This window comes from Calypte anna, chromosome 3 (genome assembly GCF_003957555.1).
Source record: "Calypte anna isolate BGI_N300 chromosome 3, bCalAnn1_v1.p, whole genome shotgun sequence".
Lineage (NCBI taxonomy): Eukaryota > Metazoa > Chordata > Aves > Apodiformes > Trochilidae > Calypte > Calypte anna.
Genome location: NC_044246.1, coordinates 17,123,335 through 17,149,077, shown reverse-complemented (window position 1 = coordinate 17,149,077; position 25,743 = coordinate 17,123,335). Strand labels below are relative to the sequence as shown.

The 25,743-nt window shown below is 39.0% G+C and overlaps 1 protein-coding gene across 1 annotated transcript in view; it reads right to left on the bottom strand.

Annotated features, from left to right (window-relative positions):
- Nucleotides 1-24,733, bottom strand: part of PPP1CB (protein phosphatase 1 catalytic subunit beta) — a 29,928-nt gene extending 5,195 nt beyond the window's left edge. The window contains exons 1-5 of the mRNA XM_030446593.1: nucleotides 24,333-24,733; nucleotides 11,598-11,729; nucleotides 8,319-8,549; nucleotides 7,882-7,986; nucleotides 3,009-3,080 (exon numbers count right to left, since the gene is read on the bottom strand). Of these exons, the coding sequence (XP_030302453.1) occupies nucleotides 3,009-3,080; nucleotides 7,882-7,986; nucleotides 8,319-8,549; nucleotides 11,598-11,729; nucleotides 24,333-24,384 (592 nt within the window). The 5' untranslated portion in view covers nucleotides 24,385-24,733. The remainder of the gene's footprint in view (nucleotides 1-3,008; nucleotides 3,081-7,881; nucleotides 7,987-8,318; nucleotides 8,550-11,597; nucleotides 11,730-24,332) is intronic.
- Between the last annotated feature and the right edge of the window lie 1,010 nt (nucleotides 24,734-25,743).

The window sequence follows — 25,743 nt, the reverse complement described above, 5'->3', positions numbered from 1 at the left end:
AAACAGCTTTGATTCTTACCTTTCTTAACATGCATGAACAACCTTACATGGCTAAAGCAAAATTTAACACAGGAAAATCACTATATATTGTTTCAGGTAGCACTTTCAGTTTGCTTGGACTTAAACTACTGACTTCTCATAAAAGCCTCTGCTAACCAGTTTGGCATTTAAATTAGAATAATAAGCCTCTCTGGCATTTTAGTGCTGGTCAAGATCTTTTTTCTGCTGCCAACAAAAGGTCAGCCAACTCTGGAGTTAAAACTAGATACTAAAAAAAAATTGCTCTAGACAAACAGCAATGCCTTTATGTATAAAACTTTCTAAGCACCTTCACACATGGAAGAACAAAGCCAATTCAACTGCAACACAAACAAAAAGCATTCAGAATTTATTTCCTAGGTTTCCATTAAATGATACCTTTTTCACCCGTGAGGACTAACCCTTAGGTATTTAAATACCTTAAAGCATAGTTTCACAATCGAAGATATACCAGCAGGCTCCTTCATCTGTCATTCAGTAGTCTGATTAACAGTTAGGTCTGATTATTTGCTAAACAAAATATATTCTATTTCTTAAATACCAGATCCTTCGAGTTGCAATCAAGCAGAACTAATGTCTGAAACCTCTTGTGCAAACAGACCCATTTATAATTACACACAGCTAGCAAACCATCATTGGTGCCAATCACAGATTTTCTCCAGATCCTCTCTAACACAGGCTAAGATCTTATTTGCCTTCACGAGACAAAGAACAGAGCAAGTACAATTGCATTTTATTAAATCTAGCTAGAAATAAGCTACTGAATACAAACAGGCTATGACAAAAATCTTACTTGATCAGAATTAAGTTCTATACTGAACACCATGTTTTTTACACAGAATGGTTGCACGGAAATCCTTAATGCTTTCTAGTCACGAATTTCCAACAAGTGACACAACCTGATTGTCTCAGCTGCTTAGGAAGTGCTTCCTTTTCTAATCTCTCACCAAAATCACATTTAGAATTACACATAGAAATCTGCCCTATAATCTTAAGTATCTATAAGTAGTGGTGTAACAGAACCCTGCGACATTTGTCTAAACCATGTTGCCCAAGAATGTTTGTACTTGAACATACACAACATATATCACTGCAACAGCTTAGGTTGACCAGCACAGCCCACTCGACGCATTCAAGATTAGTTTTCTAATGAGCATATGGTTGGCAGTGCTGACCAAAACATAATTTATACCTTGCCCTCGTAAAATGCAACTACTTTAACAGTTACTGAAGGCAAAAGATGCAAGCTGGAATACTGAGTTAGATTTGAGCAAACAACTTCCAAACACCATAAAAATACAACAAAAATAAGAGGTCTTTAAACTGCAACTGAAGTTGAAAAGCCTTTTTTTTTCCATCAGCCTAGAAAACGCCATCATGATCTACTCTTCACACAAGTCCCACAAACATCTACCAAAAATTTCTGTATCAACACAAATGGTCACCAAGTGACATCCCTCCAAAGAGGCACAGCTGTTAAGAACCTGGAACTTTCACAGAAGTCTGACTTCTTCGGTTTATTTTTCACTTTAAAAAAATTTACTTCCACTCTGTAATAGCAGCTGTCTTAAGTAAGTCCAAAAGACCAAGACTTTCTAAGTAACTGTACCCTATGCACACATGACTCTGATGGGTCATTTCATTTTACCTCTGCTGGTTAACACCTGGGTACTGCTTCTGAAAGCAAAACTGAGACTGTACACCACTCCACAGAGAAAAGACACTTTTTTTTTTTTCATCTTCACACTTATTTTTAGGAGGTACTAAGAATACATATGATTTCAGTGAAGTGTCCATGGAAACCAAAACTACATTCTGCAAGGGCAGTCCTGGGGGTGGCTCATGTGGTGGTATTAGCCTGTTGCATAGGACTGCCTTTTCTGACAGCTCTGATAAACGTAAAGACGGAGCATTTGTACTGACATGCATTTGGTTATGCATTGAGAGAATTATATGTATCACAAAAGGAAGAACAATGTAGTAATTTATACTACAGAAACACTCATTTACTAGCCTAATAATGCTTCCCAGTGTCAAGTGTATATATACCAGCTGGCACAGAAATGTTGTCTAAGGGACAGCAGATGAGTATCACTCCTCTGTGTAAGCACTGAGGAACAGAGGAAGTAGAATTCTTCTATTCCAAGATTTAACTGTAAATTTAAATGTTTAAAAAACACACTTTCAAAAAGAGAGTAGATGTGGTATCTACTCTGCAAGTTATATCATACCATGGTTGAAATTAACACTTAAAAAAATAATCCATTGTACTGCTCAACAGTATTTTCAATACACTAACAACAAAATTCAGAATAAATGGGACACTGAGGAAGGTTATTATTTAACCATTCAAAAGAACATTGTACAGAAAGCACTAGCAATTTGCATCCAGCACTATATACGAAGTATTAATGTACTAGTAGAAGAGGATTTTGGGACTAACACATTGATACAAGTAATTGCAATCCCAGTCACAGTGAAACGGGAGGTACACTTTACAAACTTAAAGAGGAAGGGGACACCACCTCCAGTAGAGAGAAGCCCAGATACTTTAAATGATACTCAGGCAAGCTTTGAACAGTTATGTTCTTTGATAAATTGAAGTGTGGGTGTGCCTAACCAAGGCAGGAAGAAGAACTTGCTATTTAGTCTAATTCGATTATTTTATTAGACTTCTAAATTTGTTTTAAGGCAAAAAGGGATAATGTATCCATATTTGGTTAACGTATCCTAACCTTCTCTGACATCAGTAATGTGAGCAATAGCCTCTAACATGTCAGGTAACTTGGCAATCACGAGGAACAAGGCTCATGCCCTGCACAGACTCAGAGGAATCCTGTACTGTGAACAGAGGCTGCTCACAAAGTCAAAAAGAGGCTGCTCTCAAAGTCAAAGCACTGCACGTGCAGAAATTGATTAAGCCTGTTCCATTATTAAGATTTATTTATAGTAAATTCTGTGTTACTCACCTGTGTCAGGAACATCTGTAGGTCTCATAATTCTCCGGATCTGCTCCATTGACTGGAGATCTGGAGACAGTCCTGGAAGTACAAGAAAAGTGGTAACTTATCTACATATTTTACCTGTAAAAAGGGTTCCAGAAAACACGTAATTAGAGTTTCAACATCCAGTTTCCACTGTAATATAAAAAACCACTGTGCGGTAAGACAACTAAGGTCCTGAACAGAGGGACAGACAAAACATTAGTACGGGGTTTTGTTTTCCTACTATGCTTTTAGCCACACAGCACAGAACTCTACAAGTAGGTACGTTCTGAAACACTTACTGGAGAAACCAATAGAGCATTACTAGAAAAAACCCAGCATTTCCAGATGACCTTCTTTAAAACCATCACCTTTCTTTAAAAAATTAAAGGAAAATTCCTTACCCAGATTTAAAAGATCACAAACCAAAGCAGCTTACAAGTATGACTTGAATCATAAGCTAGATCACTGTTACTTAGTGTCTTATCATCCATCAGCTCAGCAGCAGCCAGTGACTGCTGTAAACAAGTATTAGACTGTGGAACTGCAATGGAGGAGCACAAGCTGGTGAACTACTACAGCTCAGCTGCTTAAGTCATTTATAAAACCACAGTACCTCAATTACTCAAAGACCTAATTTATCACAAAGACTTGTGTCTTTGTATATTAACATGTAATTACAATCAGAGCTTGGGATTCCAAAGCCACCCTTTGAACAGCTTTAAAGTACAAAATCTACAGCTTTTCTACTTGAGCCACAGAGGCATGAAAGACAGCATACTAGATGCTCTAGCATCTTAAGTAATGGTCCTGAAATGACTTAAATGACTTAGGCCAAGATTACCTAATCAAGGAGGTTGCAAATTTAGAAATAGAGCACAAAGAGTTAATTTGTGATGAAGCATATTTCATATTAGCAAGCCATACCCATTTGACTCAGTCCAGAACTTGGGACATGATAGAAGAAAACCTGTCACTGGAAAGAAGTCGCTACATGAAATAGTTCCAGCTGACATTTGCACAGTGGCAATGCACCATGTTACAACAAGGACTCCAATGCACTTGATATAAAGACTCAATGAATTATTCTCCAAATACTAAGATCTTGAATTATATTTGTAGAAGTATTCTTATGACAAAAGCCTTCTAACCTCATCAGCCTGTTAAATCTATCTCCACAGTACTACTCTGAGGTTGTGAAGGAGGGCAGAAATCTTACCTTAAATAGTGTATCATAGGAGTTTTAATCCTTTCTATTTAACACAACAATATGGATACTAATGTAAATTCAAGTGGCTGGATAGCTTTTAAACTTTGATCAACCTACCACTTTCTTTTTTTCAGAACTGATCTATTTGCATGCATATTACATTAGCACAAAGGCATGTGGATTCTACTCTAAATGTACTTAGTAATGTCCTGAGATAAGTAAGGGACAATCTCAGTGAAATAAGCACAACCACTCTGTCACCTCATAAGTTACAGCTCTCAGTGTTTCAAGTTGCACCCAAAACATAAAGACCTTAAAAGAAAGTACTTTATAAACCATGCCTCAACCCTGTGGCTGTTAATTTTTGTGCTATTTTACACCACTGTGAACTCCCTGCACATTTGTAGAACTCTCTGTAACCATACAAGAGGTCTCCTCTTTCCAAGTATCTAACTCCTGCTGCACAAAAATAAATAGCTAATGTCTCAAATTCAGATCTTGAGACAAAATTGTACATGACCAGCATTACATGAAGGAAATAAGAATGCAAACACAGGCTACACTAAAGCTCACTGTCAAGCTGCTGTCACTACAGTGATCACTGCTATCTACTGAAAGAAAACTGAAAAGCACACAATTGAATCAAGTTGTCTTGTCATATATGACAGCTAAGCACAGAAAGTGTCTTTCAATACACTATCATATTCTTGAGGTGTAAGACCACCCCTTCCCTAAGGGAAAAATAAAAATGAATTGTCATCACTCCTGGCAGACTCATCAAATCCAGGCTCTCAATTTGAACCACCCCTTGATACACGGAATTAGTAGAATATGCATGACAGTAATTTGTTATAGTGTAATCCAGGAAGCTCCTCAAGTCTCTTTGGATGCTACGTAAGATTATCAAGGAGACTTCAACTTCACAAATATTTCATTGTTGTTACCATCACAAGAAAAAAATAATTCCAGAGCTTGAAATTACATAAATCTAGTATCCTACTAAACTAAAATGGCTTCCATCTCAGAGCTTAAATTCAACGTGGCAAGTCCAATGTGTTCCATCAACGTGACACTACAACATGCACTGTAAGTTTATAGAACCTTGGAAGCAATCACATAAGGTCTCCAAAGATTAGAACTAGAGTGTTGGAGTGTTGTCACAGATAAGAGGGTAACACCGTACAGATTAAAAATCAAGAGCAAAGGGGAGAAAGTTGGGAATGGTTACAGAATAAGCTTTAATGAGGTGAGATAAAAAGCAAAATCAGAAGTCAAGAGGACAGCTTTAAGAAAAGGTCAAAATATTGCATGTATGAGCAAGGTGGAAGGACAGAGAAGAGAGGGAGGTGACTGAAGGCATACACTGACAGATCCTTTCAACTGCATGAACATTTGGATACAGGGATGTATCCAAGAGAGGCTTGGTTTATACTGTGGTACACAAAACTCTAAACAGCAGATGCCCAGAAAAGTCTAGATAAAAAAAAACAAAACTGAGTCATGGCTTCAAGCTATTGTAGATAGTCTACTGGGGTAGGTTAGGTGCCTTTTGTTTTACTATGTTATGCGGTTTTGCAAAGTTTGATTATATATCCCAGAGGACAATATTTTTAAAATAAACTATGCAAAAATGCGCAATATAGTAAAAAAGGCACCTACCTTATAGCTATATGCTAGCTTCAACCTCCAGCAGAGTTGCATGGTGTGTGCTGCTGTCTCAGTGTTTATTATAGTAGCAACATCATGAAAAGGCGTTGACAGTCCATGACTTCATGGGATCTGGAATGCAGTTTGGATAGGATTGGAGAAGAGCAGGGAAAGGGCATAACATACTGATGTGCTCAAAGTCCACTTTGCTTTATTAGGAGCACACAGCACATTTAGTAATCTTTCCACTTTATTTCACAGCCACAAGTGAGTGATGTAATTTTCATTACAGATGAAGCCTGTACAAATTAAGGGAGCAGGAGCATTCAATAAAGTAGTAAATATTGGTTTTCATGAGAGAATTCTCAAAACATACTATATGCACAAAAGCCTGCTTGATTAAAAAACAGGCTAACACCCAATATGTTTATAATAAAGCTTGACATTTTTTCTTGAAAAACAGCTTTCTAGGGTTCTTGCTCATGACTCAAGTTTCAAGTGCTTATAGACACAAACATACCAGCTTCTTCACAGAACACACCATTCTACTCTAGCTACTAAACTTCCTTGATTACATTCTACCACCCACCTAAGCTTGTTTCCCTGAAACACTACAGTATTTTGTCATCATTTGTTCTCTACTGCTTCACGAATCAAACAAGATACAAAAAGGTAAAGCAATAGTAAAAAAAGTATTTTGCCATTTTTTTAATAGTAAACTGTTTTAGCCACTGATAATTGGCTACCTTGGTGCAAGAAGTGATTTTGTATCTTATATTCCTAAAGTAAAAGATCTAGCTTTTAAGACAGGTACCATCTCTTAAAGAAAAAAGAGACACTACACCACGCTGACGGAGAACAAAATGAGATGATCTGTAAGAAAAGGACTTTCTCTAACATTTCAATGCTACCTGGAAACTTGCAGACTTTAATGCCTGTCTCTCATGCTTTCAGAGCATATTATGCATAAAACTCTGACAGCTTATAACAGCAGGCAGTGTAGTCAAAAGCTTAAAACACAAGATGCAAGAAGAGCCAGGGTGATTTTTACAGCATGTTGCATACAGGTAGAATTGCTGCAGAGATACCTGTAAGTAAAAGCCATCAATTCAACTTCACAAAGACTGGAAAGGTCTACTTGGGAACTTTAGGCTCCTGGTACTTTTAATTTCAAAGACAGCTGTCTAGTCAAAATAGACGTTTCTGCAGTGCTCTCACTCCACTTAGCTCTAACCATCTCACTGACAGTGCAAGTGTGACACCTGCCAGATCACCTCTGGATCACTCAGTGCAAGGCATCAAGTTGCCTGTTAATGGACACAGTCACAAAGACAGCTGCTAAAAGGCAGGATGGCTCTTTTACAAATAATTTGAAATTGTTGTCAACTGTATGACTCTGCAATGTCCGGAACCCTCATAAGCATCATTGCCTGTAAAAACATGGGGAGTTCCCTTCCACGAAGATGAGCATCCATGTATGTTCCAATATTCAGACAAGTGACAAGCCTCGTTCAGATCAGCACCAAATATTTTTTTCACAAGAAGAGGCAAGCACAGAGTCAGGTGCCCACAGAATGTGGATTTTCCAACAACAAATGTTGTATGCAGTCAGGGCAAGCCATAGCTGACACGCTGTAAGGCTAACAAATGTCTTCAAGCAGCAGGCTTGACTTTGTGACAGCAGTGGTCCCTTCTACCAAATATCTCTGAAGCCAGCTGAAGAGGCCAGCACTATAGAGCTAGGGTTACCTGTGAAAGTTACTCTTCCACTTCACTGCTAGGGGTGACAATGTAAGCTCAGGCCTCAGGCACAGAGGGCCATGTGGTAAGGATGATGTGTCTGCTGCCAGATGCACAGAAAAGCACAAGGCATAACAGCAACCTTTAGAGACAACATAAGGTGAAACGTGTTCAGCTAGGTATCCACATCCACACTCCATTTGGTTTAACATTAACCCAAGTACCAGTTTAGACAGATTTTAAAAGCAGCAACCAGCTTACCTCCATGACAACAGAAGATCTTCTCATCCACAATGGCTGCAATAGGCAGACAGTTAAAACAGTCTGTGAAGGTCTTCCACAGCTTAATGTTAAATCTTCGCTTGCCTACAAAAACAGTTGGGTGTCATTAGGAAGAGAAGACTGTTTTCTTAAAGTTAACCTAAAATACATATCACAAACTGACCAAAAATGTTAGCCAATTGTCTTCAAAGGGTATTATTTCTGTTAGTGTTACTTTAGTTTCAATCTCCTGAAATAGCATTTCAAAAGAACAGGAGAAAAGCAAATAATAATAATAATAATAATAATAATTCTCTACAGTGACTTTAACTTTGGTTTGAAATGTACTTTTAGAAAGTTTCAGAGCAGGTTCATAGAATACTGGAAAAACAGTATTAGTCTATAACATTGTATCAAAATAAATAGGTTTTGCTTACATTCATCATAGAATCCATATATCCGATTGATGCTAGCACACTCATGATTTCCTCTTAAGAGAAAGAAGTTTTCTGGGTATTTGATTTTATATGCCAGTAATAGGCAAATTGTTTCCAAAGACTGTTTGCCTCTGTCTACGTAATCTCCAAGGAAAAGATAATTAGCTTCTGGTGGGAACCCTCCATATTCGAATAGTCGAAGCAAGTCTGTATACTGACCATGAATATCACCTGAATAAGGAAATGTTTAATAAGAATTAGTGCAACAATATAAAAAGTACACAAATCAAGAACTTAAGCCAGCTAGCAACTTTCTATTATCGATTTAAAAAAAATATTAATATTTGTTTAAAAAACAGACTGGGAATAGGTATCAGAAAAGTGAGAACCATGTTACTATTACAAACTGAAGCACTGACTAAATGTAAACAACCCACAGTATTTGCAGAACTGCTGTCACGAAACCAACCTGAAAATGAAAAGCTACAGAAGTCTTCACAATTAGGTTGATGCTTTCTGAGCCAGCTCTAATTTGTTAAAATTAAAACAAGGTCAGAAGGACAGTCTCTAACTGAACAGTTACATGGCCAGGAACACAATGGGCTAAGAATAAGTCACATTACTTATTGCAAAGGGAGATCAGTAAAGAAGCTGTAAGAGAAACTGAACATTGCATTGGCAGGGAGCACTTACTACACAGGTCAACTGCCTCTCCTCCCCATAACACCACTGAGACTGCTATCATCCAGCAATTAGGGTAACTCCTCTTTTGATGCAATTATTCATACCATAACAGTACAGAGACTTAAAGACTGATATTCCTAATAAGATACTCAATCCTGCAGGTGTATCAGAGAAAAAAACAACTCGTGTTACTCATCACGCTGCCAGCTTTTAAGTTAAGCAGGCTTTCTATGGAACACCTCAAAGCAGCAATTACAACACTACAGCATATTATGGTACTGGACTAGCCAAAGCCAACCATCTGTGAGCTACCCATGAAGTCAAAGAGGATACCAAAGCTGACCTAGAGTAACATGTTGAATACAGGCAAAGCATTCTAGCTGGCTGCAGAACTGAATGCAAAAAAGCTACACAAGGAGCCCTCAAATACAAGCTGTATGAATTTAGTACCTCCAGGTCCCCTACTGTGAGCATTCCATTAATGCATTTTCTCTTTTGGTGCTTGTTCAGCACCAAATCCCAACTCTGTTGTGCACAGCTATTCTCCAGTAAAGCACTAGCTACTACAGCCTTAAAAAAACCAAAAACCCAACACATGCATATCTACAACTTTTTCCATAATCTTAAAAGACAACATATTCCCCAACCCATATGCTCCACATTTAAATTAAAGCATACAGTAGTAAGAAGATTACATAGCTATATTCATCTTTACTCTTTCCATGAGAAATGCAATACCTCCTCCTTTGAACAGACTTCTGTAACAATTCCCCACTCAAGGAGAATTAACTACTAAGTAAACATACTACAGAAAGAATATTACAGTTGTGCTCATTGTCTAGAACTACTTTCAGTTACACACATAAGCTGGAGGGATCAAAACACTCAAAGGGCAAAGGAACAATTTATAGAAACAATTCTGTAAAAGAACCAAAGCATTTACTATTCAATTCAAGGCACCTGGCATTTTAAAATAAAGCTTCATATGGGTACAAGTTGAATTAAAGCCTACCAGATATGAAGTCTTACAGTAAAAACCGCACCTATTTTAAAATGAATGTTTACATAAAAGTATCTTTCATCTTACATTAAAACACATCCAATTCAAGATGTAAAAGCTTATTTTGGACTGATTTAGATTACAGGAGAAGCCAGTCCTATAATGGATCTTCAGGCACTGCCTGAACACACTAAAGTATTACTTCAAAGCAGCAGAACTGCTTATTTTCCTTTTGATGAAAGTGATGTTTCTTTCACTTTTATCTAAATGCATCTTTCAACAATTGCTTTAATATTGAATTTGGATGTACCTGACACTTCCTGGTGCTATCACTGCATTTGGAATCCAATTTAAAAATAAAAAATGCCTTATTTAACTGTGCATTTTCTACTACAGTACTGTCCATCAATCAGTCTTTTCAACCACCTCCATTAAAAAACAGAAAATAAGTTTGAAGGTTAATTATATTTTGCAGTACATATTTTTACATACAATCTGAATGTCAGTTTATTTTTTCTTTATCTAGGAATATGACAAGACTCCTTTAAGCTTTTCAACATAGCATAAACACAATGTGGTAAAGCTGCATTTTAACTTCAACTTTGTTACTAGGCAAGCTGGTCCAGTTTCTCCTCCCCACTCTAAAAAAAAAATTGGTCATTTAAAAACTACTTTGCCATTAATGCTTTTTTACACTTTATCTTAATATAAGAAACATTGCTACCTTAGATCTGCCAGGAAGAAGCTATCTTTGAGCATGCTAATAACAACGAAGACTGCTACAAATTTAGTGCTATGACACTTTAAGAGACCTAATTCAAGAAGTTTTATGCTAAGACTGTGTCTGCCGCTAAGAAGTTGAAGGATGGTCACATGCCAGTATTCACAATACTTCTGCAACAGTTTTTAACAAGCTTAACTATTAACAATAGCACAGTTTTGAACAAGTCTGGTATCTTGTAAAGGTTCAGACAAGTAAAGAACACACACTGTAGTTTTATCAATACCTGACAGCAATAATGATGTTTGTTAAAACTTGCAATAAAGCTCGAGGAATTTATTACATGGTAACTAGGCACAATTCAAGAGTTTGCACCCATCTTTATTTTTTCAACTGGAAGATTAACAATGCTTTCTTCAACACTATTTTTGAAGTGTTCTGTTTCAAAATATGTAAATATGTTTGTTTTGTTCATGCTTTAAAAGAACAACTAATGCATTAGCTGTTTTAAAGAAGCTAACTGATTTTTGAAACAGTCATCAAAAGAGTAGCAGCTCTAAGCAGGCAGTTCCTAGGGAAGTACAATGGGCAAAATCTGCAAGTCTAGTGCAAAATCTGCACTGGACAAGGGCACAAGCAGCCCTTAATGCCAACAGAACTTGCTTGTAATTAGTACCAGGAGCAAACTATCAACTGTTAGCTTGGATTAATCCAATCTAGACTTAAAGTTACCTTTAAAATTGTGAGGACATCACTCTAATCAGAATCAGCCAAGCCAGCATCACTTGCCTACCTCAGTATCCTTCCAATTCCTCTAGACCAGAACTAGATTAAAACACCTACATAAAACCACATACATACAAAGTTTACATACCACAAATTTTCAGAGGTGCCTCTAGTTCCAGGAGAATAGGCTGGCTAAGAAATATTTCCCGTGATTTTATGCACAAGCCCCGAACTTCTGCCTCGGTCATCTGAACGATCTTCCCAGGACGACATCCTCGTACTGAAATGAGATGTTTAACAAGTTGAAGGTAACTATCACACAGTTATGCAGGAACAGGTAAGTGCAGGTGAGCTGTTAACATCTATATTTGACAAAAAGCCAGCAACATCCCAACGTACCTACCGAATTCCAACAACTTGTAAATTAATCTCTGATACTGTGGTATCTTGTGCTTAAAGGTCTGTAGTAATTTCTTTTAAATCAGGTTCTCAGAACAATTTAAGCCTTACTTCCATCAACATTTGGATATACTGCAACTTCAAAACAGTATTTAATTTAACAGCCCCATTGTACTAGAGCATTCACAATAGGCAAAATATCCTGAGAATGAAAATCCTAAAAACACTTTTACATTAGCACAAAAACTTCCTTAGGACAACTGAGTTACACAGGCCTAAATAAACACAAAGAAAAAAAAAGCACATTTAAACCTCTGAAATCCCCCTATTTGGAACATCACTTTAAAAACTGAAATTTTAATGAAACCTCCATTCATATATAAAGGCTTTTGAGTTATTGGAGCCTTTACTTCCAAAGACATTCTAATAAGAATGAAAATTCCTAAACTAATAAGTCAGGTACTAAAACTTCTATTTAGCACTAAGTTTTCAAAAGCATTCACATCACTGCATTCCAACCAACAACCTCAGACAAGTTTGTCTACAGCTGCTTCTCTGCACAAATATCTATGATTCCTCTGTCAGAGGTTTTTTTAATGAGTCTTCAATGAGGCAGCAAAATAGAACAAATGTGTCTGCACTTTGGGTGATCCAGCTCTGTCTTAAGCAATTGGTTTATGCATCTCAGCATAAACCAAACTTGAGAGTTCAAACTAATAAGGCAGACTGTGTCAGTGTCTAAAACAGGCAAACATGCTGTCTGCCATCTGCTGTAGGTGGAAGAAACATTCAGCACTGAACCACCATGGTACCCACAAGAGAAGGTGGTATGAAACTTTAGCAGTTCAAATACAAATGCTTTCAAAACCCAAACACCGTAAGACATCACTTTATAAGAGGTTTAAGCTGCAACTTCAGGAAGTCAAATAACAGATTTGGAAACAGAATGGCAAAAACCAGTTCTTCACACAAAATAAATTCCTGGCTTGCCTGCTTCCCTCCTTTAAAAAACAAGATTAAGCTTGCAACATTTTTTTTAATTACTATGATCTCCCTTTAAAATTTTTGTTATTTTCCCTTAACTCTAATAAAACATTTTATGGAGAAAACCAGTATCATGATCTACATTCTGCAATGAAGAAAAAAAGGTTACAAGGGGAAACAGTTTCTATTAAGTTATCCCTTGATACTATAGTCCAAAGCTCAAAAAACTCTGCTCTGATTTATCACTTCTGGCTTATCTCTCCCAGTGTAACTGTACATCTGACCATTACATCAGTGTGCTATGAAATTCTGTTTTTAATAAACACCACACTTGTTAAACTGAGGTTAAGAAGCAGTCACAGAAACATGTGAATTGGCAGAAAGGAAGAATGGTTTTCTCAAGCAGGGAAAAGAACATGTGACTCTAGATCCTGGTCCTCCAGGCTGAGGGCAGGAACAGCAGGAGGGCTAATCTACCTGCAGTGAAGATACAAAGGGAATACTTCACTTCTAGAATTCCACAAGAACAAGACTGCGGCATACTGTAGTTCTTTTAGTGACGCTCTGAATCAGTACCAGGTGATATGTGCCATATGGTAAGTCACATTCCTTTTGCTAATTAAGATTTCAACTCTATTTGAGAAAGCAAACGGTTTTGGTTTTGTTTTTTTTTTTGCTTTTCTTCATGCACTAAGATGTTGGCTTACATATTAAAAGAATACAAAGGCAGACATTAGACACAATCAAGATAACTAGAAAACAGTAAATGCCTACAGGCTTCCATTTCATCACATCTTAAACATCTGCTAATTGATGCACTTATAGATATATCTTCAGTCCCATGTGGATTATTTGCAAAAAGAATATAAATCTCAGGTGTGATTGCTTTGCACAGGACTTGACTAACCAATCTGTGAGGTACCAAAATGCTCCAAAACTCTGTCTTTTCAAACATTTGCATTTCCATAGCTTATAATAATCTCTTTCATGGACCAGAAACTTGTTTTGAAAGGTGCAATAAATTGTCACTATACATAAAAAAGCTCCATCTGAAAGAACAGTCTTAACATCACAATGCTATCATTTTACTAAAACAATTGATATATTTTAAACCCATGGCTGACCAGCTCAAGCTCATGCCAAAGCAGCATGCAGCAAAACTAGCTTTTCAGTCCTATTTCTTCTCTATAAAATCTGTATTTAACTATTTTCATGTTTTGCAAAACACAGATTCAAGACATTTCATGTAGGTAAAAAAGGAAACGATTTAACTGCAAACTTTTTCCATCCACTCTTGTTTCAGAACTTAAACTTGGGAAGGCCCATCAAATACAGCATTAATGCTGCCAGAGAAATGTAACACCAGACTAAGCAGCAAGTCCAAAACTGACACAGCATATCAAGGAAGGCACTCAAATACTCAGTAATTTTGATCCAATCAGTATTTCTTATAACACCATCCTGTAGCTCTCTTTGAAACTCACAAGGAGGTGTAAACTTTGTATAATTGCTTCATAGAACTGAGGCTTTAAATGCTGCTGGGTTTTTGCATTCCTGACTTCAAAATTAATTGCTACAGTGTATAAAGTGTATTGATGTTAGTTCTTTACTCTTCACAGTAAAGCCTTAAATGTTTTAAGCCCTTAACAAACGAAAAAATCGCCAGTAACTTATTAGCACAGTGTGGATTCTCCATATAAGAGGTTGCTACAACTATGTCAAGTATGTGACTCTCAGAGAGGGAGACAACACACACCTACTGATAGCAATTACTTCCAGCCCTTGGAAAGGATACAAATCTGGGCAAGCACACCTGTGCAAAGGCACTTTCCTCCCTCCATTTGAACACTCAACAGCTCCACATAGCCAACATGTAAGCTCAGTTACATTAGAAGAAAAAAGTATGTGGTTTCTTGAGGAATAATCATCAATAGTAGAGTTGGGACAAGTCCTCTTCCACAACCCTCCAATCATAATAAGGGTACTGAATATTGAAAAATTAGAAGCTACTGTCACTCTGGAAGCCTCAGCCCTTGATAGGATCACCAAGTACTCATTCAAAACAGTTGTGCCACAGCTGTGGTACAAGTACACAAGAAACACCAAGCACATCTTTCACTAGCTTGCTCTACAACTAGAGTTTTGTTGAACTTCTCTTTACTCAGTTGAGCTCTGCATAGATTGTAAACAATAACACCTCCCACCACATTTATTTTTTTCAATAGTCAAATGCCCAAGAGCAAATTTAAGATTTACAAAAATAAGACTGAGTATAACTGATGGTTTGCAGACTTCATGAATTACTAAAGCTATCCATTCTTAAAACATGCAAATCATAGCTGCATGCATTATAAAAGCTGTAGCTCACAAAAAGCCTTTAACTGCATTGGGGTAACCCATAATTTTTAATGGTTATCATTTACCCAGAGCAGAAACAGCCTCTCAACATTAGACATAAATTAATTCTTTAATCTAAGACATCCTGCAAACAAGCTTTGATTTACACAGAAGTCTTTGATAGGGACAATTCCTGTTGTAATACACAATCCCATGTGCATAGCTCTATGCCATGATGAGCATTTGCTGCAAAGAGCTTAAAGCAAAGTTACATAGTTAAAGCATAGTTATATAGCAATAAAGAGAATTAATAAAGGCAATAAGAGCATAAAAGCAACTATATGTGTTGTATTGTCAGGCTGTTATTTTAGCACAATAGATCCTATAGTACTGCAAAAGCTGCTCTAATCAGTATTGATATGATTTCTGCATCTACACAACCTTTCATAAGCAACCTAAGCAAGTCCACTGATAGCAATTAGTAACCAGAGACATGAGTTGCACAGTGGAAAAACTACAGCAAAAAAAAAAAATAATTCTTGGATCACTCCAAATTCATGCCTAAGAGTAGCAAATTATGTAAGGCATACCTGGAGAGAAAGAAAAATATCACTAAGAAAAGTGGTCCAAGAACTAGCAGCTGGAAGTTCTATGAGCATAACCTGTTGCCATACTCCTTTGTGAAATGGAAAGAAAAACAATTTAAGCCACTGTGCCACACTGGTTTTGTTGTGCCTCTCACTAAGTAACAGTGCTGCTCATTTTGTGGCTCCACTAATAGAAGTTTCTTCAATTACTACATCAGCTGAGGTATGTACAGCTGTCCTACTACACATTTATACCATGTTCTGCAATACCACACGTCCTGTATATTGAACAAAGTAATCACATGGAATTAAACTCCAGACTTCTCCCAAGTCTCAGAACAACTGGCCAGCATCACTGCTAGGAAGCAGCCTCTTTTTAACCCAGGAGGGTAGTTCAGACTTGGGTAGAGAGCAGCCTTGTGGAAATGGACCTGGGGGTCTTGGTGGATAATAGGCTTGACGTGAGCCAACAGTGTGCAGCAGCAAATAAAGCCAATAGGATGCTGAGCTGCATCAACAAGGGCATCACCAGCAGAAATAAAGAATCACAGACTAAGACATTGTATCAGTTACACATATATTCAGAAAGTGAATCATCTCAGAGGGGCAGGAAAGGGTATGGAGAAAGCAGAAAGGCTCATGGCATGGCCATGTCCAGCAGAGGCCAATAAAGGTGGCCAGAAACAACAAGCAGAGTGAACTGTATCTTCAAGAGGGTGATGATACTCTCTGGTAAGAAGCCATGGTAAGAAGCCATGGTAAGAAGCCATGGTAAGAAGCCATGGTAAGAAGCCATGGTAAGAAGCCATGGTCCCACTCTGCTCAGCACTTGTCAGGCTGCACCTGTTCGGTTTTGGTCCCTGCTGTACAAAAAGGATTCAGACAGGCTGGAGAGGGTCCAGAGAAGAGCCATGAGGATGATTAGAGAACTGGAGCACCTGCCATACCAGGAGAGTCTGAGAAAACTGGGTCTGTTCAGCCCTGAGAAGGCTTAGAGGAGACCTTATTATGATGTTCCAGTACCTAAAGGGGGACTATGAAGAAGATGGAGACTCCCTATTTACAAGGAGTCACACGGACAAGACAAGGGGTAATGGGCACAAGTTGCTCCAGGCGAGATTCCAACTGAACACAAGAGGAGAAGTTTTCACTGTGAGGACAGTCGGACACTGGAATGGTCTTCCAGGGGATGTGGTGGATTCCCCCCTTTGGAAAGTTTTAATTCTCAGCTCCACAGATTGCTGAGACATTTCACATAAACAATAATATCAGAAAGGCTGGACCAGATGATCCTGAAGGTCCTTTCTAACCTGATAATTCTCTGATTCTATGATACACCCTTGCTTTTTTTGCAGGCACATGCATTTGTGTGGCCACACAGTAAACTGCATCAGTGAACTGATCTTTTCTTTCTAGTACAATGACACAATAAAACAAAAATGTAATATAAATAGTTCCCCAAGATGAAGAATACATCCACTGTGAACTTGATCTACAACTAGTGAAGGAATAAGCAGCTTGTTCTGATTGCTTTCACAATAGCTCCAACCAAGCTTATTTCTGAAATTACGGCTTTAGAGAACTATTTTGCCAGAGTATACTTGAAACACCCAGAACTACAACACAAGATAGCAAGTATGCAATTTTACAGATTGCATATATGCAATTCCCACATGCTTATGCTCCCCCCAGACATTCTGTGGAATATTTAACAACTGGTGATCAACAAATAAAACATTTAACTACTTATTTCTTGTACGTTCAAGTACTTTTGGTTATTTGATAAATACTGAACTCTCTCCTAATGGTAGAAGCAGAATGGATTTGGAAACCAAAGATGGCAATCCCAGTAACTTGGAAAAAAAATATAAACCCATGTTCTGAAGTTATCTGCTCTCAGCTTTTTTAAAATTCAAGTTACGTATTTTCTCAGTTTTAAGTCAGAAATTCTATCCTGGATTTTAAAAATGTCTTTAATTTTAGAAAGCAAAACTTCTACTCCCCCAAAATATTTTCTGTTATTTAAATTAAGATGTCATCCACAAACAGCCACTCCCTATCTTGCAGCAAAACATTGAAAACTAAGCCAGTGACAGAAATTTTCAGTTTCAGGATTTTTGTAACAGAACTAAGCAAAGAATGGCTTGAATTCATGTGTTACATTGATGAACAACTATACTATAAAAGAAGCTCTGTCAGAGCTTTGCTCAAATCAGTAAAAAATGTATTGCTGAATATAAAGCTCCTCTGCATGGTGGACAGAGCAGAGACCTGCACCTTTCCTAGGGTACATCATCCAAACTCCCCACTAAAAATAGAAGAATTATTCTAAAAAACAGAAGAATCTACTTTCAAGGGAGTTTTTCTCCTGAATGTCCTTGATACTCACCATTTTGCTGAAGAACACAGTGATGGCTTGTGAAATCGTTTTACTTGGATGGCCTAACATCAAACACGATTTCACTGCACAGTCTGCCCAAGACTATTTTCTAACCAAGAAAATAATCAAACTATGAAGTGTTCTTCCACCCAAACATGAATTTACATTCTTAAAATGCATACTATTGAACAGAGAAGGAGATTCATTAGAAACTAGTATCCAAGTTGCTTCAGGGGATACCCAAATAAGCCCATGAAAACATGCCAGTGTCCCTAGAACAACCTTTGTCCATTGTATTTGCTTTCCATGGATCACCTGCCCCCTTAAATAGAGGTTCCATAAATTAGCTTAAGGTTTCAGTTATTCTGTATCATGCACAGTTTCAAGAACTCCTGAATTCAAGACCAAAGGACAAGATCACATTAGTTACTCCATTATGTAAGCAAAAGGTGTAACCTGAATGCCTGTTATTGGTCTACATTTACTGTTTGCTTAATTACACTTGATCCTAAAACTCAGCACTAGCAAAACATAAGGTAGGAGGCTCTCACTATGCTGTACCATACAAATTGGTGACAATTCCTGTTCTAGAACACCTGGAAGGCTAGGATAGCACAAAACCTTAATAAAACAAAGAATTTCTGCTTCTTTTTCAAAGGTTGACTTAATTTTTCTCTGAGACAGTGTTAGTGAAATTCCTAAAATTTGAGGAAGGCAGAGGCAAATTACAAAGTTACTCCCCAAAAGTACCAAGAAGTTACTTAAGTTGTATACAAAAAGCTTGGGCTTAACTTGACCTTTGCTGCTCTTCAGTTTATAAGGTATTTAGTAATAATATGGTAATATTTTGTAGTAATAATTTGTAGTTACACACAAAAGCTTTCTATCTCTAAGCAAGATACTAAATGAGACAAGTAAAAATTGTGCTACAGAATAATCTAAATGAAACATTGAATCACATAGGCTTCAAGTGGCAAAATAGCCTGTCAGAATAAAGGAAAATTAGCACAAGCTGCCTGACGTTCTTGGCCTTCTGTGCACTTTTGCAAGCCAACCATCCCATTCGTCATGCACTTATAAAGCTAAAGATGGACCAGCTGATAGCTGCACTGCTGTACAAACCCAGAAACAAACACCAGTCTTCTAACTTCACCCTGTTAATACAATACCTACTGTCCTCAAAACATATGAAAACTGCCTAATTTCTCTCTCTCAAGACTATTTTAAAAATTTGCAAGAAATTCCTTTAAGTTTTCCTATTTAATTTTTCTCTGATAGCATATTATCCAATGATTTCACACCAAACAGGTAATAATCCTTGTTGATTCTAGATGCACCTCCATGGTTTGTTTATATTGTTCTGCAACAGCTCATTAAGGTTTATTTTTCTTCTCCACCACTGCTTCTCTTTCTCAGTATCAGTTACAGAGCCTGTGGAACTGCAAGCACTACTGCTGTATCACACCACACCATCAGACCTGGCTGGATAGGTTATTAGTTAAGATGGTAACCAAACAAGACAGACATTAATAACCATAATACATGGGCCTGGTAGTTCTACGGCATTTAAAACTAAGAAGGAAAATCTCAATTCTTTCATAAGCATTTAAATCCAATTTCCACTGGAAAAAATTAGTAATTCACATTACTATTTTTATCACAACCTACAAGACATCTGAAATCAGATGAAACTGAAGACTGCAGATTTCTTAAAAGTCATCACGTGAGAGGGCAAGCACTGCGTGCAACCTGCTTTTATTAAGCCAGTCATATAAAGCACACTTTGAGATGAACGTCAAAGCAATAACCATTCTTCACACCTACTGAAGTTTGCCAACTCTCCTCTTGGATTAGTATTTCCCAGCCTTCTTGGTGGATCAGTTCTACCAGAACTCATAGCCCTGCTAGACTCACCAAAAATAATTCTGTTTCAAAGCAGATGCACATTAAGTTCCATCAAGTGATTTCAAACTGCTAGCTTAAAATAGGTTAGCTAGATTTAGGCAAACAAGAGGTCTTGCACAAACAGGCTATATATGTTTGTACAGCTATATAAATAAGCTTTCTTCACAGAAATTCAACTTGTATTTAAGGCTACTATTTTTCTGGGTTTCCCCAAGCACATCCTCTCTTCCATATGGTACTGTCCTTAGTGTTTACTGATACAGATGCCTATAGATTTGAAAGTGCAGAAAGCAAAGTCCAGCTGGGTTGCCTTACAGCCAGAAACGAGAGACGTACAGCACAGAAACAGAAGGGTAAACACCCAGACGGAAATGCAGCAGTCTTACCCAACACCATCCACAGCATTTTACAAGTAAGGTCACACCTACTGCAGCATCCTTGCTTTATTACACAGGGAACTTTTCCACACATCCCCAAAGCTTAAAGTAGCTTAGAGCCTGGGTTAAATGCAAGCCTGGTGTATGAAGTTTAGCTCAGCATCTTTGAAAATTTCAGGGCATTTCCCACAGAGGGATATTTGGTGTGTCTAGGTGGGGCAAAACGCAACATATTCAATGTCTGCTGTGCTCATGTCAATATCGTGTATGTGCATATCACTGTGCTGCCAAAAGCTAGAATAGGCTGGGAAGATCTATCCACCAGATGGCATAGCTGGGAAGGTAGGGAAAAAAAAAAAAAAAAAAAAAAAAAAAAAAAGAATAAAAAGGCACAACGAAGCAAAAATTAGGCAATCATGTTTTTGGGTGCCATAAAGCATCTATGTCTGCCCCATGACTAGAATTCTGAGTAACTGTGCAAGAAGAAAGTAGTCTTAAATTTGGCTTATTCGCTTTCTCGGTCATGCATTAGTCTAAAAGTGCTCCCAAAGCTATGGAATTTTCTATTTCCAGGACCTGTTAATCTTTGCATATTCACTAATAAGTGATTTCTTTATCAAAAGAAATCTTATAAAAAAGCTAAACCTATCTCCAAGATCAGTCAGGCACACATCTAGGAGCAGTAGCATTTCCCTCATTCTTCTAGTAAAGAAACAAACAGAAATTTAAGTCTGGAGATAACAGAAATAAAGAAGAGCATTGCTACTGAGGTTCAGACTTCATGCATAATATCTTACTTTCCTCCAAATAAATTTATAAGACATCACTAACTTGTACACAAGTACTAACACTCTGCAAGAGAAGTCTACTCTGAACAGGCTCTAGCCATTCCTAAACTCACCACTCAGCCAATGAATAAAGACAAGAACTTAGTATATGCAGAAGAAAATGCAAATTAAAAGCTAATGTCATAGAAGACTATCACCACATCTTATGAGTTGAGTTTTTCTGAGAACTATCCCCAGTTTAAGTCAAGAGTTAATCCATCTGGCTTCCAGTACTCAAAAGATCTCCAAAATGTGTATGTATTCAGATAAGCTTTGATGCACACACGTTCAGGGTTGGGAAGGTGTTTTTTACAAATTCTCCAAGGCAGCTCAGCGACTGACCACCTCATACTGCTAGCTCAGAAAAAAAGAAGGAAAAAACACCCACTACATCTAAAATAGGTAATTACAATCAAAAGGCAAGTTAATGTATCCATACAACCCAAAAGATACACTATGGTAAGCAACAAAGATAAAAAGAGTAACCTAATTAAAGAGCAAGCACTCATGATGGATAACATCATAGCCTAGAAACAGGTGTCACCAAGCAGCAACCCAATGACAGCAGGGAAGTTTCCTGTTGCTGTGGCTTTTGATATGTATTTGCTAGACTTTAACATTGATGTACAGCAGCCACCAAGAGACAACTGTAGCTGGCTATTCAAATTTAAAGCCACCCATTTCACTTAAAGTAAATAAAAGGACTTACCCTGTCTGTCATGACATTTCATTAAAACTACTTCTGCTTATTTTATTGTACACCTTTACAGCTCAAAAGCCATGTTTTCTTATCCTTTAAGTCAAAGCTGAAGTGTGAGTAATGGAGAAAAAAAACTTGCTGTAAACTAATTGCTCCAGATATGAGCCAATAGAAGCTTTTCTGCACAAGCAGTGTGGGAAGGTATTCATATTTACTTTATCAGAACAGGTCAGCTAAGCAGCAGCACAAGCTCCAGATTGTGAACTGCCAACTGTACAAAAAAAGCTTCATTGTGAAATATTATTTGAACTAGAGTTTAAAATCATAAGTGCTAGAAGTACAACAAATAAAAGACATTAAATGGAAGCACAAAGAATACATACACAATGCAATCTTTCAATAGTTGTGTTTTTTTGTTTTTCTAAAAAAACCCTGCAAGAATCTATTCCTTTGTGGACACAACGTATTTTAACAGGGCACTCCTACTACTGGTAGTAGATGACAAGCGGAGAAACCCCACCCCCATCTTCTTTAAGGATCTTCCAAACTCTGCTCAGAGGAAGAACCAGCCTCAGAGATGAAAAACTAAGCAAAGCTTCCTTCAGAAGTTGCACATACATATCCCTAAAGATTAAAGTACTATGAAATACAAAACACAGATTAGGTTGCTTGGACACAAGGCCCATAACAAAAAAAGCTACAAAGTTGCAACACAAATATTTATGATGCATGTAAAAGGTAGCAAATGTGTATTTTACAAGTCTTAATTAAAAAAAAAAAAAAAAAAAAAGATAAGCAGAGTAATAAAGAACAATCCAAGTTGCATACCAAAACACTGCAGAATCCCCTCCTCTTAAAGTAACCTATATTTAACTAATTACACTGATGAGCAAAGAGAAAAAGTACCTTTCAAACACTGTTAACCCACCACCATACATGCACGTTCATTCTGATGTCCAAAAAATTATCTATACTGCAAAGTCAATGTTTACTAGGTTACTATTTGGTTTGTCTTAAAAATCTACCTAATAATCCGTGTTTCAACATCCAGAAAAAGGGATGTTTTATCTCTATTAGTGATCAAAGATAAACTTCGATTGATAATACCTGCAGGTTTCTTCACACTATCCTACACAGCATACCTTAAATCACAAACATAAGCACAATTGCCCAAAGCCTTTATTAATTTTTAAATATTGATTTAAGTGTTTACAATTAGGTTTCACATGGGAAAAAAGCAGATAACAACTGCTAAAAAAGATAATCCTCAAACCCCTAAATGTTCTGCTCTGCAGTTAACTCAGCTGAACAAAACTTTTAGACTTGTAAAACTTACTTCCCACCTAGAACTGTGTACATACTCCAGAAATTATTTTCTGTAAGTTGCCGCCTAGCAAAGTGATCCCCAGAAATAGAGGAACCAAGTAAGTGAACAGCACATCCCCGCCCGTGGATTCTCATCTCCAACAGGTATTTGCGAACTTGGAACGAAAGATTAACTAGAGAAGAGGCCTAAGACTAAACATTCAAGACATGGCTTAAATAGAAAGAAAGTGCTAGGAATAGTTCCTCAGCTTCTCTAAAGGCAGGGGGTTCGTCGGTCTCCTTATTTTAAAGGAAAGACTCGCTATTTAATACACACAAAACCCTTCACAGCTTTTATTACCTATCCACCGGAGCCACTTTTGGAGACTACCTCGAAGGCAAGCTGAGGAATTTCAGCCCACTAAATCCCTCTGCTTCCACCAACACACGCATGCAACTCCATACCCAACGCAGCTTTATACACATAATTTTGAACTCGCAAAGACTGCAACTAACCCGTCCGGAAAAAAAGGATAAGGCCGCCCATAGTTCAGCTAAAGAGGCTTCTCCATCTCGCCCCTAAGCCAGGCAGCTGCATCGGGGAGAAAAGGAAGAATCGAGGCTTTTTTTTTTTTTTCCCATTTTTTCTTTTTGTATTACGGGTTTGGGTTTTCTTTGGTCTGGGTTTTTTTCTTTTTACTTCTTAGGGTTGTTGGTTTTTTACACAGGAAAGCCGCCACTTCACCTAGACAAGAAGGACAGACCCTGCACAACCACACCAGCGCCCTCAGGACGCCTCAGAGCTCCCCTCCTCCCTCCCTCCGAGGGGCTCGGCAGAGCCGAGCCCGGCGGTACCGCGTGGGCTGTCGAAGCCCCCTCCCGTCCGCCCCCCCGGGTCCAGCATCGCGGAGCAGACACTGCCCCAGCTCCCCCAGCCGCACCGCGGACCGAGCCCGCCCCGCCCGCTTCACCCCCGCCCCGCCGGCAGCCCCGGGGGGAGGCGACGGCGCCATCTCGCCCTCCGCGGTGCAGAGCGTGGGGCGGCAGGGCAGGCAGGCGGAGCTGCCCGGCGCCTCGCTCACCTTCCAGCAGCCGGGTGATGAGGCTGTCCACGTTCAGCTCCCCATCCGCCATTTTGTGGCCACCAGGCTGGGTCCCGGGCGGGGAGAGGGCGGGGTGGAGGGCGCTTCAGGGAGGAGAAGGAGGAGCAGAGAGCTGTGGCCGCAGCTACAGTGGCTCCCCCCACCCCCCTCCGACAGTCCCCTGCGGCAGCCGGGCTTCTCCCGCGCTAGCTGACGGAAAGCGCCGCGCCCGCTCCGCCACCGCTAAATGGGGGGAAGCTGCCACCCCTCCTCCCTGCGCCTCCTCCCCGCCTCAGAGGCCGCCAAGGCGCATGCGAACCCTCCCCAACCTCCGCCCGCCTTGCCCTCCGCCGCGCAGCTCTCCGGGCTCCGCGCAGGCGCAGGCAAGGCCGGCGGGCTCTGAGGCGCATGCGCAGAGAATGCCCGGTCTTCCCTCTCTTGTTCGCAGGTGGTTTCCCGGTAACCGCTCGGCTCGGTTACGGCCCCCCGGGTCTCGCAGGAGATCTATGCCCAACATCCCCACACCCAGCCGGCCTTCCATGGCCTGCTTCATGCCCGGCCCCGGCATCGAATCCTGGGGGCTCTCAAGCCAGCCCCCCGCTGCGCTTCCTCTGGGTCCGGTTCTGGGGCAGCCCCTTCAGGCGGAGGGGAAGCGCAGGACGAGGGGAGTCTGAGGGGCTGGGCAGCTCCACCGGAGCTCTGCAGCCGGGTTAGCAGCTCCGAGGACTTCACCGTGGATTCCAGGATACATCTCCTGTAGTGTGCTGCTTCTCCTTCAGAAGTGGTTACGTTGGCAGCCATCGGTTATGTACAAAAGACAAGAAAAACAAGCCCTGGTAGACTGCGCGTAACCTGTGTGTCACCCCTTCTGCTGAAACTGCACCTGTGAAAGATCACAGTTTATTACAGAAAAATCTGTCAGAACTGGTATGACAAGTTGTGTTCTTTATAGCCCTCTTGTAACGTAGCTGGCAGCAAAGCCTGGCCAATGTGGTTGAAGTTTCATTGTGGCCAGACCTGCTAAGAGAGTACTTTTTTGGTGATTTCTGCAACTTTTTTTTTTTTTTTTTTTTTTTTAAGATGAGCTTTCTAAAGACACATTAACTTACATACTTTTATCAACAGATGCTCGCCTTGGATGGACAGAGATGTGCTTTAAAATGTAGGTGGTGAAAACTTCTTCCAAACTGGGACAGCAGACAAACACAATTAATGTTGACAGAATAGCAGAGGCCAGATGTTTTAGAGAAAAACAGGCTATTTGTATAACTAAATATAGATGTTGATGCAGAAACTTAAGTTTGTGAGCTTGAACTTGAATTTTTCCATTGGCCTGTACAAGCCTGCAAAATGATGTCACCTTAAATAATTTCAAAACCCAGCTTTATCTCTCCTGGTTAGGAGAAAATGC